This window comes from Cololabis saira, chromosome 6 (assembly GCF_033807715.1).
Source record: "Cololabis saira isolate AMF1-May2022 chromosome 6, fColSai1.1, whole genome shotgun sequence".
Lineage (NCBI taxonomy): Eukaryota > Metazoa > Chordata > Actinopteri > Beloniformes > Belonidae > Cololabis > Cololabis saira.
Genome location: NC_084592.1, coordinates 40,307,349 through 40,321,434, shown reverse-complemented (window position 1 = coordinate 40,321,434; position 14,086 = coordinate 40,307,349). Strand labels below are relative to the sequence as shown.

At 43.1% G+C, this 14,086-nt stretch overlaps 1 protein-coding gene across 1 annotated transcript in view; it reads right to left on the bottom strand.

The window, feature by feature from the left end:
• raph1a (Ras association (RalGDS/AF-6) and pleckstrin homology domains 1a) overlaps positions 1-14,086 on the bottom strand; it is a 103,298-nt gene that overhangs the window by 16,856 nt on the left and 72,356 nt on the right. The window contains 1 exon segment of the mRNA XM_061724111.1: positions 3,603-3,680. Within this exon segment, the coding sequence (XP_061580095.1) occupies positions 3,603-3,680 (78 nt within the window).

Here is a 14,086-nt window from a genome sequence, read left to right as displayed (position 1 = left end):
TTTCTCTCTAGAGTTGATGCTTTCTTGTTGGTGGGGGTGGTTTATTTTTTTATTTTAGCTTATTTGCTGGACATTGATACAGCTTCTCCTGTCACCTTCTGTTGTTCTGCTTAAGACCCCCCCCGCCCAAAAAAAAGGCCAGGTCCGCTTTGATTAGCTCTTTTTTCACTCATTTAGATGCTTTTGTGTTCCATTTCGTGCTATGAACAAAGTTTGGTTGAAGCAGAACGAAAAAAATTATGTTTAAGGTTATATGTTTATCATTTAGAGATCACAATAAACTGTTATTGCATGAAAACATCTTAAAACTAAAATCCGTTGCATGACAAAAGATTTATAACTATATTTTTTCCTCCTCTCCCATCTCTAGTCCCCACAACTCTCCAGTGGACGTATCAACAACTTGATGAAGTCTCGATGCAGACTTTGAAAAAGAAAGTGTGGAAGATGTTCGGCTGCTTCCCAACTACAACCCCAGGAGTTGGACGCTGTGTTGGACGCTGTGTAAAGAAAAACAGAACCCAACGACCTGCAACGCTCTTCAACTTTTCATTTTTATTGCTAACAGAACATAAAACGACATCAAATGTTGAAACTGAGACATTTTACCATATGATTAAAGCAATATTAGCTCATTAACGATGTGATGCAGCAACACAGCTCAACGTTTACTGGTGTGTTCCCGTCTGATGCAGGACTCTCACCGTGTTCTTCACTTCATGATGCACCAAACTTTCTCTGTTGGTGAAAGTTCTGGACTGGTTTCAGGCCGGCGCGGCACCCGGGCTCGCTGCTGTGATGGATGCAGAGCGTGGTTGAAGTTTGCAAGGATTGGAGCTGGTAAACCTCGATGCACTTTTCAGCAGTGATGGAGCCGGTCCAGATGTGTAAGCCGTCCACGCCGTGGACGCTAATGCCCCGTACCATCAGACACGCCGGCTTATGAACTAAGCCCTGATAACAAGCTGGATGTTTGCTGTGCCCTGCGGTGTCCGTGCTTTCCAAAAGGATTTCAAACTGATTCATCAGACCACCGAACAGTTTTGCATTTTAAGTGAGCTTTGATGCTGAGAAGACGGTGGCGTTCCTGGCTCGCGTTGACGTTTTGACCCGTGTTCACAGACAGGAACCTCTGCCAGTGTTCCTCAGGCCGTGCAGTGATTTCCAGCATCCTGCTTTGGCCCTTGAGCACAAGCACTCCTCATGATTCTCTGAATCTTTGGATGCTCGTAGACGCTGTAGATGCTGGGATCTTCAAAGTTGTCGCAATTTCACATTGAGGCGTCTTTTTCTTGGAATTCTTCCACAAGTTTTTGACTCTGCTGCCTCTAATAAATGCCCCAGTTATGTTACTGACCTGTTTACAGTTGACCTCACTGTTTGGGAAATGCTCCTCCGGTTGTCGTCGACTGCTCCAGCTACTTTTTCAGCCTCTTGTTGTTCCTGTTCCAACAGTTCTTAAATGTGTTTCTTCCATCAAATTCCAAAAGGAGCTAATATTTTCCATGAAAATGGCAAAATGTCTCAGTCTCAACATCTGATACGTGTTATTTTCTACTTTGTTTGGTTTGCAAATCGTTGCATTCTGTTTTTATTGATATTTTACAGACTTTTTTCCAGCTTTTTTGGGGGGAATCGGAGTCGAACGCAAGAACACATGCTGACAAACGGCGAGTCTTTTCATGTGGTGAAGATGTTTTTAAAGTTCTCAGATCACTGAGGAGGAGGGAACAGCTAACAGCACAGTCAAATGTGATGTGAGGCAGCTTATTGGCTTGTGATCATTTGTTTTGATGAGCTTTTCTTAAAAACCTGCTGAGGGTTCTTTGAAAAAAAACAACTGTCCATTGAAATCTTTTATTTTTCTGAAGAATTTAGAAATATTTGAACAAGATAAACTTTTCATTTGTTTATTTATGAAAAATGATTGTCTTTGCGCTTAACTTTATCAATATCTAAGAAAAGGAATGACAGTGTTGCATCAGGTTTGGAGACAATGGCACACAATGCCATCTTTTCTGTGTTTGAGGGACGGCCGACTCCAACTCTGACAGATACAAGCAAACATGTTATATTTGTTTGGGCTTTTTTGATCTGAAAACATCTTTATTCTGTCATATCATGCTGCATTTAGCTGTAGCCTCAAAGTGGGTAGCGCAAAGCTGCATGACTGATTTCTAAAGAGGCACACCCCAAAAAGGGGGTGGAGCTTCGGGCCTCTCTAACCAGAGCTGTGAAGTCATGGTTGAAAACGGCTGCTGTACTGTATCTGGTATTGCTGCTGAAACACGTCACGGATATTTAATTAAAGCATAAGGAAATTATTTATTTGTGAATGTGTCAGTCTTAAAGGAGCTGTATGTAAGAGCAATAATAAAACGAATCATAAAATGACCCCGATATGTCAACAGACATTTAAAAATCATGTTCATTTCAAATACTTATGTCACTGACAACAGCACTCAAGCCAGGATATTTCAGTTTAAAAAGAGGAGTTGCAGCCCTCAACTGATGTTTATGTTGTTATTTTTTGTTTTGGCCTGAAGCTCCACCCTCCACCTATCTCCCAATCACCAAGTCAGTATTGTTTCTGAAGCTCCACCTATCTCCCAATCACCAAGTCAGTATTGTTTCTGAAGCTCCACCCTCCACCTATCTCCCAATCACCAAGTCAGTATTGTTTCTGAAGCTCCACCCTCCACCTATCTCCCAATCACCAAGTCAGTATTGTTTCTGAAGCTCCACCCTCCACCTATCTCCCAATCACCAAGTCAGTATTGTTTCGGCATCCGTGTTGCCAGCTCGGCTCTAATTATGGCAGCCATGGCAGCCTACGTTCCTGCTGCATTCTGCAGCCTACCTGGCAACCTCTGGTCGGTGGGAGGAGGGGGAGGGTACACGCCGCTCAACAATATTTTGAAAGTGACTGCAGTACCAGTTTTGGCCATTTCTTACAGACGGCTCCTTTAAATAGTTCTTACTTGTGGGGCCTAAAAATGAATGAACTGATACAGTGGGCGGCTCTTAATATGGTTAATTTTACATAATGTTTGAAGATTAAAGAGTTGTTGGAAGCTTTGAGAATCAGAATCATCTTTATTGGCCAGGTTCCAACATTGTGCAACAAGGAATTTGACTCCGGTTATTTCACTCTTTAGGCAGTAAATAAACAAATGTGGTACTTGTTGACATGAGCAGGATCATTATCATCACGCACGCACGCACGCACGCACGCACGCACGCACGCACGGTAGGCAGGTAGTCCCATGTGTTCAGTAAATCCAGGTTGTTAATCTCATCTCTGGGATTGAGACTTAACTTGCAGTGGTCATTATGCTGAGTGCTGTGTGCGGTTGGTTGTGTGTTGTTTGTGTGTGTGTTGTTTGTGTGTGTGTGTTTAGACCCCAGCTGTTATTGACCAGAGCTTTCAGTGTGGCGTAACACTGACCTGACCCAGAAAACCGAGTCCTCCGGACACGTGGCCCCATGCACCGCCAGCGGTCCGCCACCACACACACTCACACACACACACACACACACACACACACACACACACACACACACACACACACACGTCTCCTGAGTGCGTGCAGCAGACTCACCTTCTTCACCTGGGCCTCCTTGATCTTCTCCAGGGCCACTCGGATGTTGTCTGCCTTCAGCTTGGCAGCCTGCTCCTCCTGCACACAGAGCCAGAAGAAAACACCCATGATGCAGCAGCAAGTTTAGCCTCTCAGAGCTGCAGCCCGGCCGCCTACCTGACTCCTCCAGCAGGAACTCATGGCGTATTTCCAGTTGATTTGTCTCAAACAACACTTGTGTGTCTGCTTCACATCAAATTTAAACTGAAGTGACGAAAAACAAATCCCCGAACTCGCCGCTTCAGAACAGCAACCAGTGCATTTTGGGTCGGATTTTTAATCAGGCTTTGTCCTGCTGGGTTCTGGTCATGCTTACAGTTCCCTGACTACAGGAGCCGCTGGAGTGCGGCCGGCGGTGCGAAACGTGCATCTCCTCCCGCTCCTCTTCTCGAGCATCGTCATCCTCTCCGAATTATTACGACTGCAGGAGAACGAGATTAAAGCTCGGACGTCACACGTTGGCTGTTGTCTCGCTGAAGGAGGATTATCCCAAGTGACGACGCTTCAGCTGGACGCCCGAGTTTCTGCCAGCGCAGCAGCCGCAGCTTCTCCCGGCGTCACCCTGCACAAGTGAGCGGTGTGCCCACCCCCAACGGAAAGAGGTAATAAAGTGTGACGAGGCAGCGGGGGGGGGCTGGATGGATGGATGGATGGAGGCAAAAACATCAAGTCTTCCAGCGGATAGAAGAGCGCGGATGGGAACAGTCCTCGTCTGAGCGGTGACGGAGCTCACAGCGAAGGATGCTTCCACATCCCGTCACGTCCTCCCGGCCCGGCGAGACGGAGGGAGTGAGAGGAAGAGGAGGGGAGGGGAGGGGAGGAAGGATGGACAGTGCGGGGGAGGGGTGTTGTTGCAGTGCCAACTTGCACCCACTGATCTCTTTATCTCAAGCTGCCGTGCCCCTTCCTCACAGCTGTCTCCTCCTTTCTTCCCAGTTTCATTCTCGCCTCTTCGCCGTCAACCTGTCTGCATTCGGATTAAAGAAGTCTTAACGCGACCGCCGGTGTGGCTGAGTGCACGCACACACACACACACGCACACACACACACACACACACACACACAGAGGGATCTGTGTAACAAACGAGCGAAAGGGCAGAATGAAATGAATATGACCAAGAGATTAGCAGCCAATCTCCTTATCAACGTCCCCCCCAAATAAACCCACAGAAGTACACACACACGCACGCACGCACGCACGCACGCACGCACGCACGCACGCACGCACGCACGCACACACGCACACACACACACACACACACACACACTATTAAGCCCATAAACAGCTCAGTGAGATTGTTTTTTTTAAATATCTTAACCAGTGAAAGAATTTGATCGGCCTAAACTAATATTTGAGAACAAAATTAGTTCATGATTATTTTTTTTTAATGAAAAGGGAAACGGACGAGGGGATTTGCTAAACGATGCTGTGAATCCTGTCCGCACGTCTGATGCTACAGGTGGCTTCAAGCACAAACCTGGAGCACCAGCGAGTCGCTTTTGAACCTTCAAAACCGTTAACGCAAAATATTCCCTGGGAAAAAACTGCGTTCTTTTTTTTAATATTCTGCATAATAATCTTTAACTAATCATATAAAGTCCTACCTGGTTATTAACTCCAGGTAGCGAAGGTTACCCGTGCGTCAGCCCCGGTTCCCTCTCGCTAACCCAGCAATAGCTGAAGTGGCCCGTTACAGAACCAGAAACCAGATTATTTCTAAGTACGAAGGATTTTGATTCTGCTTTGGCAGACAAAGGTAATGAATTTAATATAATTTATAATTATTTATTTATTTATTTATTATAATTTAATAAATAATTAATTAATTTATAATTTATAATATATTTATAATTTAATTAAATATTAAATATTAAATATTTATATATTTTATAATTTATAATTATAATTTATTATTATTTATAATTATAATTTATTATAATTTAATTTTCACAATGAGTTTAATATCATTTTGACTGATAAGAGACAGAAACCAACCTGAAAGTGTGTTTATTTCTCCTGTAAAGTTTGACATTCAGCATTGAGGGTTTCAGTGGAAAAGACTCACTTTTTTAGCCTGCCTCTAGTGGTCCTTTGAGGAACTGCATGTTAGGACGCCGACGGCGTCAGTTTATGAGCCCTTCGTGTACTCTGCTATGTGTTTCTTCACCCCCGCTTCGTTGCCATGGCTCCTGGAGCTCCTCCTCCTCTTTGATGTTTCAAGAAGCACCGTCGTATCGTTGAGGACGAGGAACCATTGACTGCGTTTCCATGCATCAATAACCCTTTTAAAACCCGAATATTGGCAATAACCCGAATTTGCACGGCCATGTAAACACCAATAACCCCTTTGAATAACCCGAATTTGCTCATATTCCGGTTTTTAAAAACCTGGGTTACTCCTTTTAAAACCCGAATATTGGGTCATGTAAACGCCAAACGGAATATCCCCATCAAACGGAACATGAATTTGTTTTCTGCATGTTCTGTTCGCAAGTAATCCTGGTCTTTTGAGTCCAGGAAGTTCTTATTAACACGGAGAAACAAGACCAGGAGGAGACTAATCACTTCATAAATGTAATGAAGGATATGAACATTTCTGCATTTGTAGACGGTAGAAAGTACCGGGATAGAGAGATTTACAAGAAGGTGAGCGAAAAGTTGCGCGAAGCAGAATTTGTTTTGAATTTGGATACAGGAAGAGGAAGCGGAAATGACGCTAATTGCGTCATGACGTTCTCCGCGCGTCGCTGGTTTGATCCAGATATCCCGAATGATTAAGTACATGTATACAGGGATAACCCTGTTTGCTCACGCATGGAAACGGAATATTCCAAATGTTTCAGTAACCGGAATATTTGTAATAACCCGAATTTTGACTGCATGTAAACGTAGTCACTGAGGCCATCTTCAAAACTGCATATCACACCATTGATACATACTGATTTTGCAAAACTTTCTTGTAAAATGTGGAAAAATGCAAAAAATTTGAAAAAGTATGCAGCTGACCAGTCTACTTCAGATACCGTATCCCATAATGGACTGTGAAGCCACAACCGCCAGGATAATTCAGCTCAGAATAATTTATTAGTCCCCGAAGGGAAATTAATGGTTACAGTTGTCATGATACAAGGCTCTTCAAAGAGGCTTAAATCATGAGGCTGTAACTGTTAAAAGCATCACTCCGCGCTGCCGTCTGCGTCACCAGCTGGTTTAACTTTTACATAAACTCTGATGCTTTGTTGTAATGATTCAAACACTCACAGAAACATTTATCGCCACACGGCTCCATGACTGAGCAGCAGCAGAGTTAGAACCAGACTGGGGACTTGGAGGGATCCACGCCAACACCCCCCCAAAGAGCAGCCGCTTTACACCATCAGAGACTCAAAAGGCTCGTTTCCACTAGCGGGAGTTCCGGGTAAACCCTCCAGACAGGAACCCTAACAGGGCCCAACGTCTCCTTGGCTCCTTCAGCTGCTGCGTTTCCACTACACCAGGGGTCGGCAACTCGCGGCTCCAGAGCTGCATGCGGCTCTTTAGCGCCGCTCTAGTGGCTCCCTGGAGCTTTTTTAAAATTGTTTGACCTTTTTTTTGCTTTTTTTTTTTGCTTTTTTTCTCTCTTTTTCTTCTTTTTCTTTTTTCTTCTTCTTTTTTTCCTTTTTTCTCTTTTTTTCTTCCTTATTCCTTTCCTTTTTAATCTCGACATTTCGACTTTTTTTTTTCGACATTTCGACTTTTTTCTCGAAATTGTACATTGATCTCAACATTTTGACTTTTTTCTCAACATTTTGACTTTTTTCTCGACATTTCGACTTTTTTCTCAACATTTCGACTTTTTTCTCGAGATTGTACTTCAACATTAATCTCGACATTTCAACTTTTTTCTCGACATTTCGACTTTTTTCTCAACATTTCGACTTTTTTCTCAACATTTCGCCATTTGCCTTCATTCTAAGGCTTATACAAGACTTTTCATTTTTTGCGGGCTCCAGACATATTTGTTTTTTGTGTTTTTGGTCCAATATGGCTCTTTCAACATTTTGGGTTGCCGACCCCTGCACTACACTGTAGCGCCACACAACAACCTTTGACTGAAAAAATAGCGGCGACCACCAGGTGGCGGTAATGCTCATTTGTTGCAGTTTTCAAAACGGCCAGCAGAAAAATGAATAGAAGAAGAAACAGATAAACAACGGATGCTACTTGCTTTTCTTTTAAAACGTACACCGCAGTCGTAGTGATTCAGATTAAAAGAATCCCCCCCGTTGGACCTCTATATTGCTGTAATATGACATCAAGACCTGAACTGACTCATCGGTCCATCCATCGTTTTTTCATGTAATCTCCAACTTCATCATGCTGTAAATGTTTTTCAGATTTGTCTTTTTGTCTATCAATCAATACACAAGCTACTTCCAACCTGTTTTCATTCTTTATTTCAATTCAATTCCCAAATTCATCACTTTAATACTAGGTCTGCAAACAATCTCCATCCCACCTTTTTCAGGACTACTTTTTCCCAATTTTCAGTTAGATTCAGAGGTTCCTCTTTATTGGAACATCTTACCACTCAATATTAGAGAATGCTCAAGCACAAATAATTTCAAAAAACAAATCACAACTTTTTTGCTAACCCAGCTTAGCAAAGTTTAACAACTAATTTCCAGAACTTCTCTGCACATCCTCATCAGATTCCTGTTTTTCTAGTAATTTAGCTTGTTCTCCTTAGTTGTCCTATGTTTTACATATCTCTGTAGATATTGTTTGTTTCATTATAGGAGTACCACTCGACAAGCCCTTATGGGTTTTTTTTGTTCCTCCTGCACATTTCTTTCTGTTACATTGTATTTCTTTTTAGTTGTTTCCGTTTTTTCTACATACTATTTGTCTGAATCAAATTACTCGTAGCAAAATGTCTCTGGTCAAAATGCTTAAATGATTTGTGTTCACATGACTGAGGGCTGAGTTCCCACTTTTAGACTACCCAATCAGCAGAGACCCCCCACCAGGTAGCCCCTCTTCGCCGAAAAACATCCCTCTCCTACGACAGGGCTGTTTTTTGGCCCCGTAAAAGGTCCCTGAAGGCCCCGTTACAGCGCTACTGTTGCTGGTGATGGAAACGTGTGCACACACGGCCCCCGGCCCCGAAAAATCTACCCGGAACTCCCGCTAGTGGAAACGCGGCTAAACACTCACATCTTCCCCTGGTTATATCCACGTTCTTAGAAAGGTAAAATCTGTGTTTAATTAAAATGGGGTACGGATGATATTATCATCATCCACAAATATAAAACTACAAACAGAAAACGCTGCGTTTCATATCAACCATCACGATTGCCTCATCTGCCCCCCCAACCAGGAGCCCCAGCTTCCATTTCCATCTCAAACATATTCAAGCTGACCTACATTATTAAGAAGCTAAAATTAGACCCCCCCCCCCAAAAAAAGGGAAAAATCTGGATGTCTTTGAAGTCAGGAGCAGTGTGTCCCCACTGAGCTGCCGTAGGCTCAAAACAACTGATGTGAATTACTGTACACAGCAGGAGCAGCAGAACTGGGCCAGCAGCGTGTGTGTGTGTGTGTGTGTGTGTGTTGTAACACTGACACATATAGAGTTTTCTGTGTGCAGCAGAACCCCCCCCCAACACACACACACACACACACACAGCTCCAACTTGAAGTCTCTACGGAGAGCAGATAATTACACCCTCAACCTAATCACTGCTGCAGGAATTAGACCGGACCCAAAGCTTGTAAGCTCCTTGAATTCTCGGAGCCATCACGCCCCCCCCACCCCAATTTAATCTGGAGCCGTGAATTAAGACTAAATCATGTTTTTCTGGTTTTCATTCCTAACAGCAGAGTGGTTCAGATCCTGAATCAGGGAAGCCAGCGCTGCTGCAGGACGAGACCTGATCAGGCGTGATCCGGGCCTGAGCCGCGGAGGTAAAAGCTGGATTTTACAGCCGACGGCGGCAGCAGCAACGGCAGCGGCAGCAGCTGCCTGGACACAAATGGATCTTAATCTGCATCCATTCATTTAATTTTGATCCACTGGGCTCAGACTGATGTCCAGAGCTGGGGATCTGCCGTCACTAAGAGGACAGGGAAGTCCAAAGACACAGTGCCAAAGGGAAAAGTCCCCCGAGTCCTGGCGATATGGGGCGCACTGATCAGATTTAATCAAGCTGCAGATTACTTGATCTTAAACTTTCACAGCCCAAACGACTTTAATGGGGCTTGCCGTTAAAGTTGAATGCTCTCTTTTAAAAAGACATCCAAAGCTGAAATCTCCGGGAGAGACGGCCCGCTGCCTGCCAGCTGTTGCATCTGTGTGTGTGTGTGCGCGTGCACAAGTGCTTATGTTTGATGCCACTGGGAATCACCCTCTTCTCTCCAAGAGGATTATTCCTCCAGCATCCCTGACATCCAATCAAAGTGCCTTTACTGCTTTATCATCCAATCAAGTGATGACAGTGTCGATCCAATCAGAACACAAATAAAAACAATTTAGCCCTCTGTCATTAAGAACCCTGCAGATTTAGCCGAGGAGTAACTTTACAGTCGCCGAGGTAAACTGTGGTCCAGCTTAGGGTTGCCACCCGTCCCGTAAAATACGGAATTGTCCTTTATTTGAGAAAAAAATGTTGCGTCCCGTATTGAACTAATACGGGACGCGATTTGTACCGTATTTTCATTAACTTTTACACCATATTCTAGTTGAATTATTGAAATAAATGAACTTTTACACCATATTCTAGTTGAATTATTGAAATAAATGAACTTTTACACCATATTCTAGTTGAATTATTGAAATAAGTTAACTTTTACACCATATTCTAGTTGAATTATTGAAATAAGTTAACTTTTACACCATATTCTAGTTGAATTATTGAAATAAATTAACTTTTACACCATATTCTAGTTGAATTATTGAAATAAATTAACTTTTACACCATATTCTAGTTGAATTATTGAAATAAATTAACTTTTACACCATATTCTAGTTGAATTATTGAAATAAGTTAACTTTTACACCATATTCTAGTTGAATTATTGAAATAAATTAACTTTTGCACCATATTCTAGTTGAATTATTGAAATAAATTAACTTTTACACCATATTCTAGTTGAATTATTGAAATAAGTTAACTTTTACACCATATTCTAGTTGAATTATTGAAATAAATTAACTTTTACACCATATTCTTCACCTGTAGGCTATATTACATCTTGGCTGATGTGGACATACGTAGCATAGGAGGATATTTCAGTTGCTAGTATGGTTGTCTGTCTGTACAGTCATGCAAGTTCAATGCTATTAAAGCACTTTAAACTTTAAATCAAAGCATTTTGTTTTTCATATAAAATAAACACATTTTTATTCAGTTTAGAAGTTTTGGGGCTTTTTTTTTGGCTCCTGCGCTGCTGAAATCAGGACGTCCCTTATTTCTATTTCTGAAAGGTGGCAACCCTAGTCCAGCTACGTTCATGCTCCGAGCAGCAGCTGAGCTTAATCTGTGCAGCCCGTTTGGACTCGGACATGCGGTCAGAAGTGTACATTTTAAATAAAGCGGCGGGTCCCAGGACAGGCCGGCGTCCACCTGCATGTCAATCAGAGAGCCACAACAACCATCAGCAGCTTGTCCCATTATCTGCATCGATCGGTGTTGGTCCGCTCCAGGCTCGCCGGCTAAGCCTCATTACTGCTGCTGGCTCGGCTCCAAGCGCTCGTTAACAAGCACGCTGAGGCCGAGGCCACGTCGAGCCGGGTAACTCCTGCTCAGCTGAGCCCCATGATACCCGGCCGCAGCTCTAATGTTCAAGTATTGCTAGGGCTGGGCGATATATCGAGATTTTAATATATATCGATATATTTTCAAACGCAATATGGTACGAGACAATATCGTTTATATCGATTTAAATTTTTTTTAAATTTTTTTTTATGATTTTGATATAGCTTATTTTGTGACAAATTGACTTGAATGTTTTATTTGAGATTTGCATAAATGTTTTGTTATTTGCACAACTGTCAACCTCAGTGGAAAAGTCTGCCTGTTACTGTCTACATTGTATTAATTCCACAGTGTATTTTAATTTAATTGTTATGCAGGAAAGGGATATTTGTTTTATTTTATTCAAGAAGCATTTTTATTCTATATATGCAGGCAGTTTATTTTTATTTCATTTGTTTCATACATTTTGATATTGTGCAGACCTCTGTTAATAAAGGAACCTGTGTGACATTTGGCACGAGGCTTTGTATTAAAACTGACTGTTTTTTTAAGGGTTTGCCTCAGAAAAGATGAAGCTAACAGAGATGCTATGCTATAATGCTTTGGGGGAAACCCCAATTAAGGCACAGAAAAAATATCGAGATATATATCGAGTATCGCCATTCAGCTAGAAAATATCGAGATATGACTTTTGGTCCATATCACCCAGCCCTAAGTATTGCCATGAAGTACTGACAAACAGCAAATTCTTGCTCTGAAAACTAGATATTTTCCAGATCTGAAAAACAGACACTTTTATCTAAAGCGACTAGCAACAGAAGAATACAATCAAGCCACAGTGACACAGATCACAAAGTTAGTGCAGCCAAGACAACGTCCAAGTGCAGGTCAGGGAGCTGAAGAGACTACGGCGGGCGGGAGGCTTCTGGAGCGTCTGACCACAGGTGACTTGCTCCACCAGAGGAACCACAGGAGAACGGCCTGGATTGGTAGCCCCGTGTGGAGAGAGGGCCAGGCCAGCTGGAGGTCTTGTGATGAACACAAGCTCCCGAAAGCCCTAGGTGAACGAGTTCCCAGGAAGAGGTGGGGACCCTGAGAGCACCTTGTAGGCAGGTGTCGGAGTTCTGGAGCTTTTATGGTGATCTGATCTCGCACAAGCTGTTAGGCCGGCTAGGAGGGCGTTGCAGGGACTGTGGTGGGATATAACCATTAGGGATGGGCGGTATGGACTAAAAAATTTATCACAATAATTTCTGGCATTTATCCCAATAACGATAAAAATGATGATAAAAAAATACCAATTCAACTCCACCTTTGTAACTATAAATCTATCACCACATTCAGTCTTTGGAGCCCCCAAAACACTGCTCTAAAAGAATACTAAATGCTATTAAACTACACCAATTACATTTAATTGATAAAAACCAATTAAATGAGTTACACCTGTACTGCAAAACTGGAATGACTCAAGCTCCTCGCTCTCAGATCCGCCTTCCGCCATGTTTCTTACACAAACACGTCATCAACGGGAATTTATCCTTTCCTTCCTTCCTTCCTTCCTTCCTTCCTTCCTTCCTTCCTTCCTTCCTTCCTTCCTTCCTTCCTTCCTTCCTTCCTTCCTTCCTTCCTTCCTTCCTTCCTTCCTTCCTTCCTTCCTTCCTTCCTTCCTTCCTTCCTTCCTTCCTTCCTTCCGTACGTTGTGCGTCGATTTAACACAGAACCATAAATCCGGATTTACACAAAAACGTCATCAACGGGAATTTATCGTTTTTATCACGAGATGACAATTTCTTACCGTGGGGAATTTTTTTGACGGTTTATCGTGAACGGTAAAATATCGCCCATTCCTAATAACCATGGCCTGGAGTTGAGTCAGATAAGATCTTTTTATTTGTTTGCAACAGAGAGCAAAGCGCCACGGAAAACGTGGTCAGAGAAGGATAACTGTTTTTTTCCGGTTGAAATATCACTTTCAATTTCTTTTGGAGGAATATCTGGTTGATTTTAGGAGTTACTGTCTGTCTCTCATGGTCTAAAAACACCCAAAGTAACTGGATGGCGTCTTTCGGGAACTTCTGTCCACTTTATGACACTGTGTCGATGGATTATAGGAAGAGGAAAGCTCACGGCGCTCCGGTGGACATCACGTCAGAGAGGACTAAGAGACCCAAGAAAGTAACGACGGAAGATGCGGCAGAAAAAAGCGAGCGTGGGACAGTTACAAAAGCGATTTAACCTCATTTCAAAGTTGACGTCAGCATCATAGAACTGCAAAACCCCAGTCAACTGCATGCTGTTGTACGATGTTGCGAGACCGAGGCGACTGACGCAGTGAGCTAATGTTTCAATCAAATTATCTGATGCGTGACCCTTTAACCACAAGCGTATACTCTCACTGCCCAACTCTGATGCATGGAACCACGTACAGGTCCAGCCCCGGGCTGTTGGACTCCACCAACCCCCAACTGAGGGACAGATTTTCCAGGTGTGGGATCCAGTTTGGTGGATCCTCCTTCGACGAACGGAGCAAGACCCCGGCAGGCCGAGCAGCAACAGCATCTGCAGTAATCCAGATTACACCGCTGATTTAGGAAGGGGACCCCTGGTGGTCGGGACATGGATCCGGTGGATCAGTGGATGGACAGACTACGTGCAAATAGTAATTCCTCAAATTCTCGCCCTGAGAACCATGAACAGGTCAACGGTCA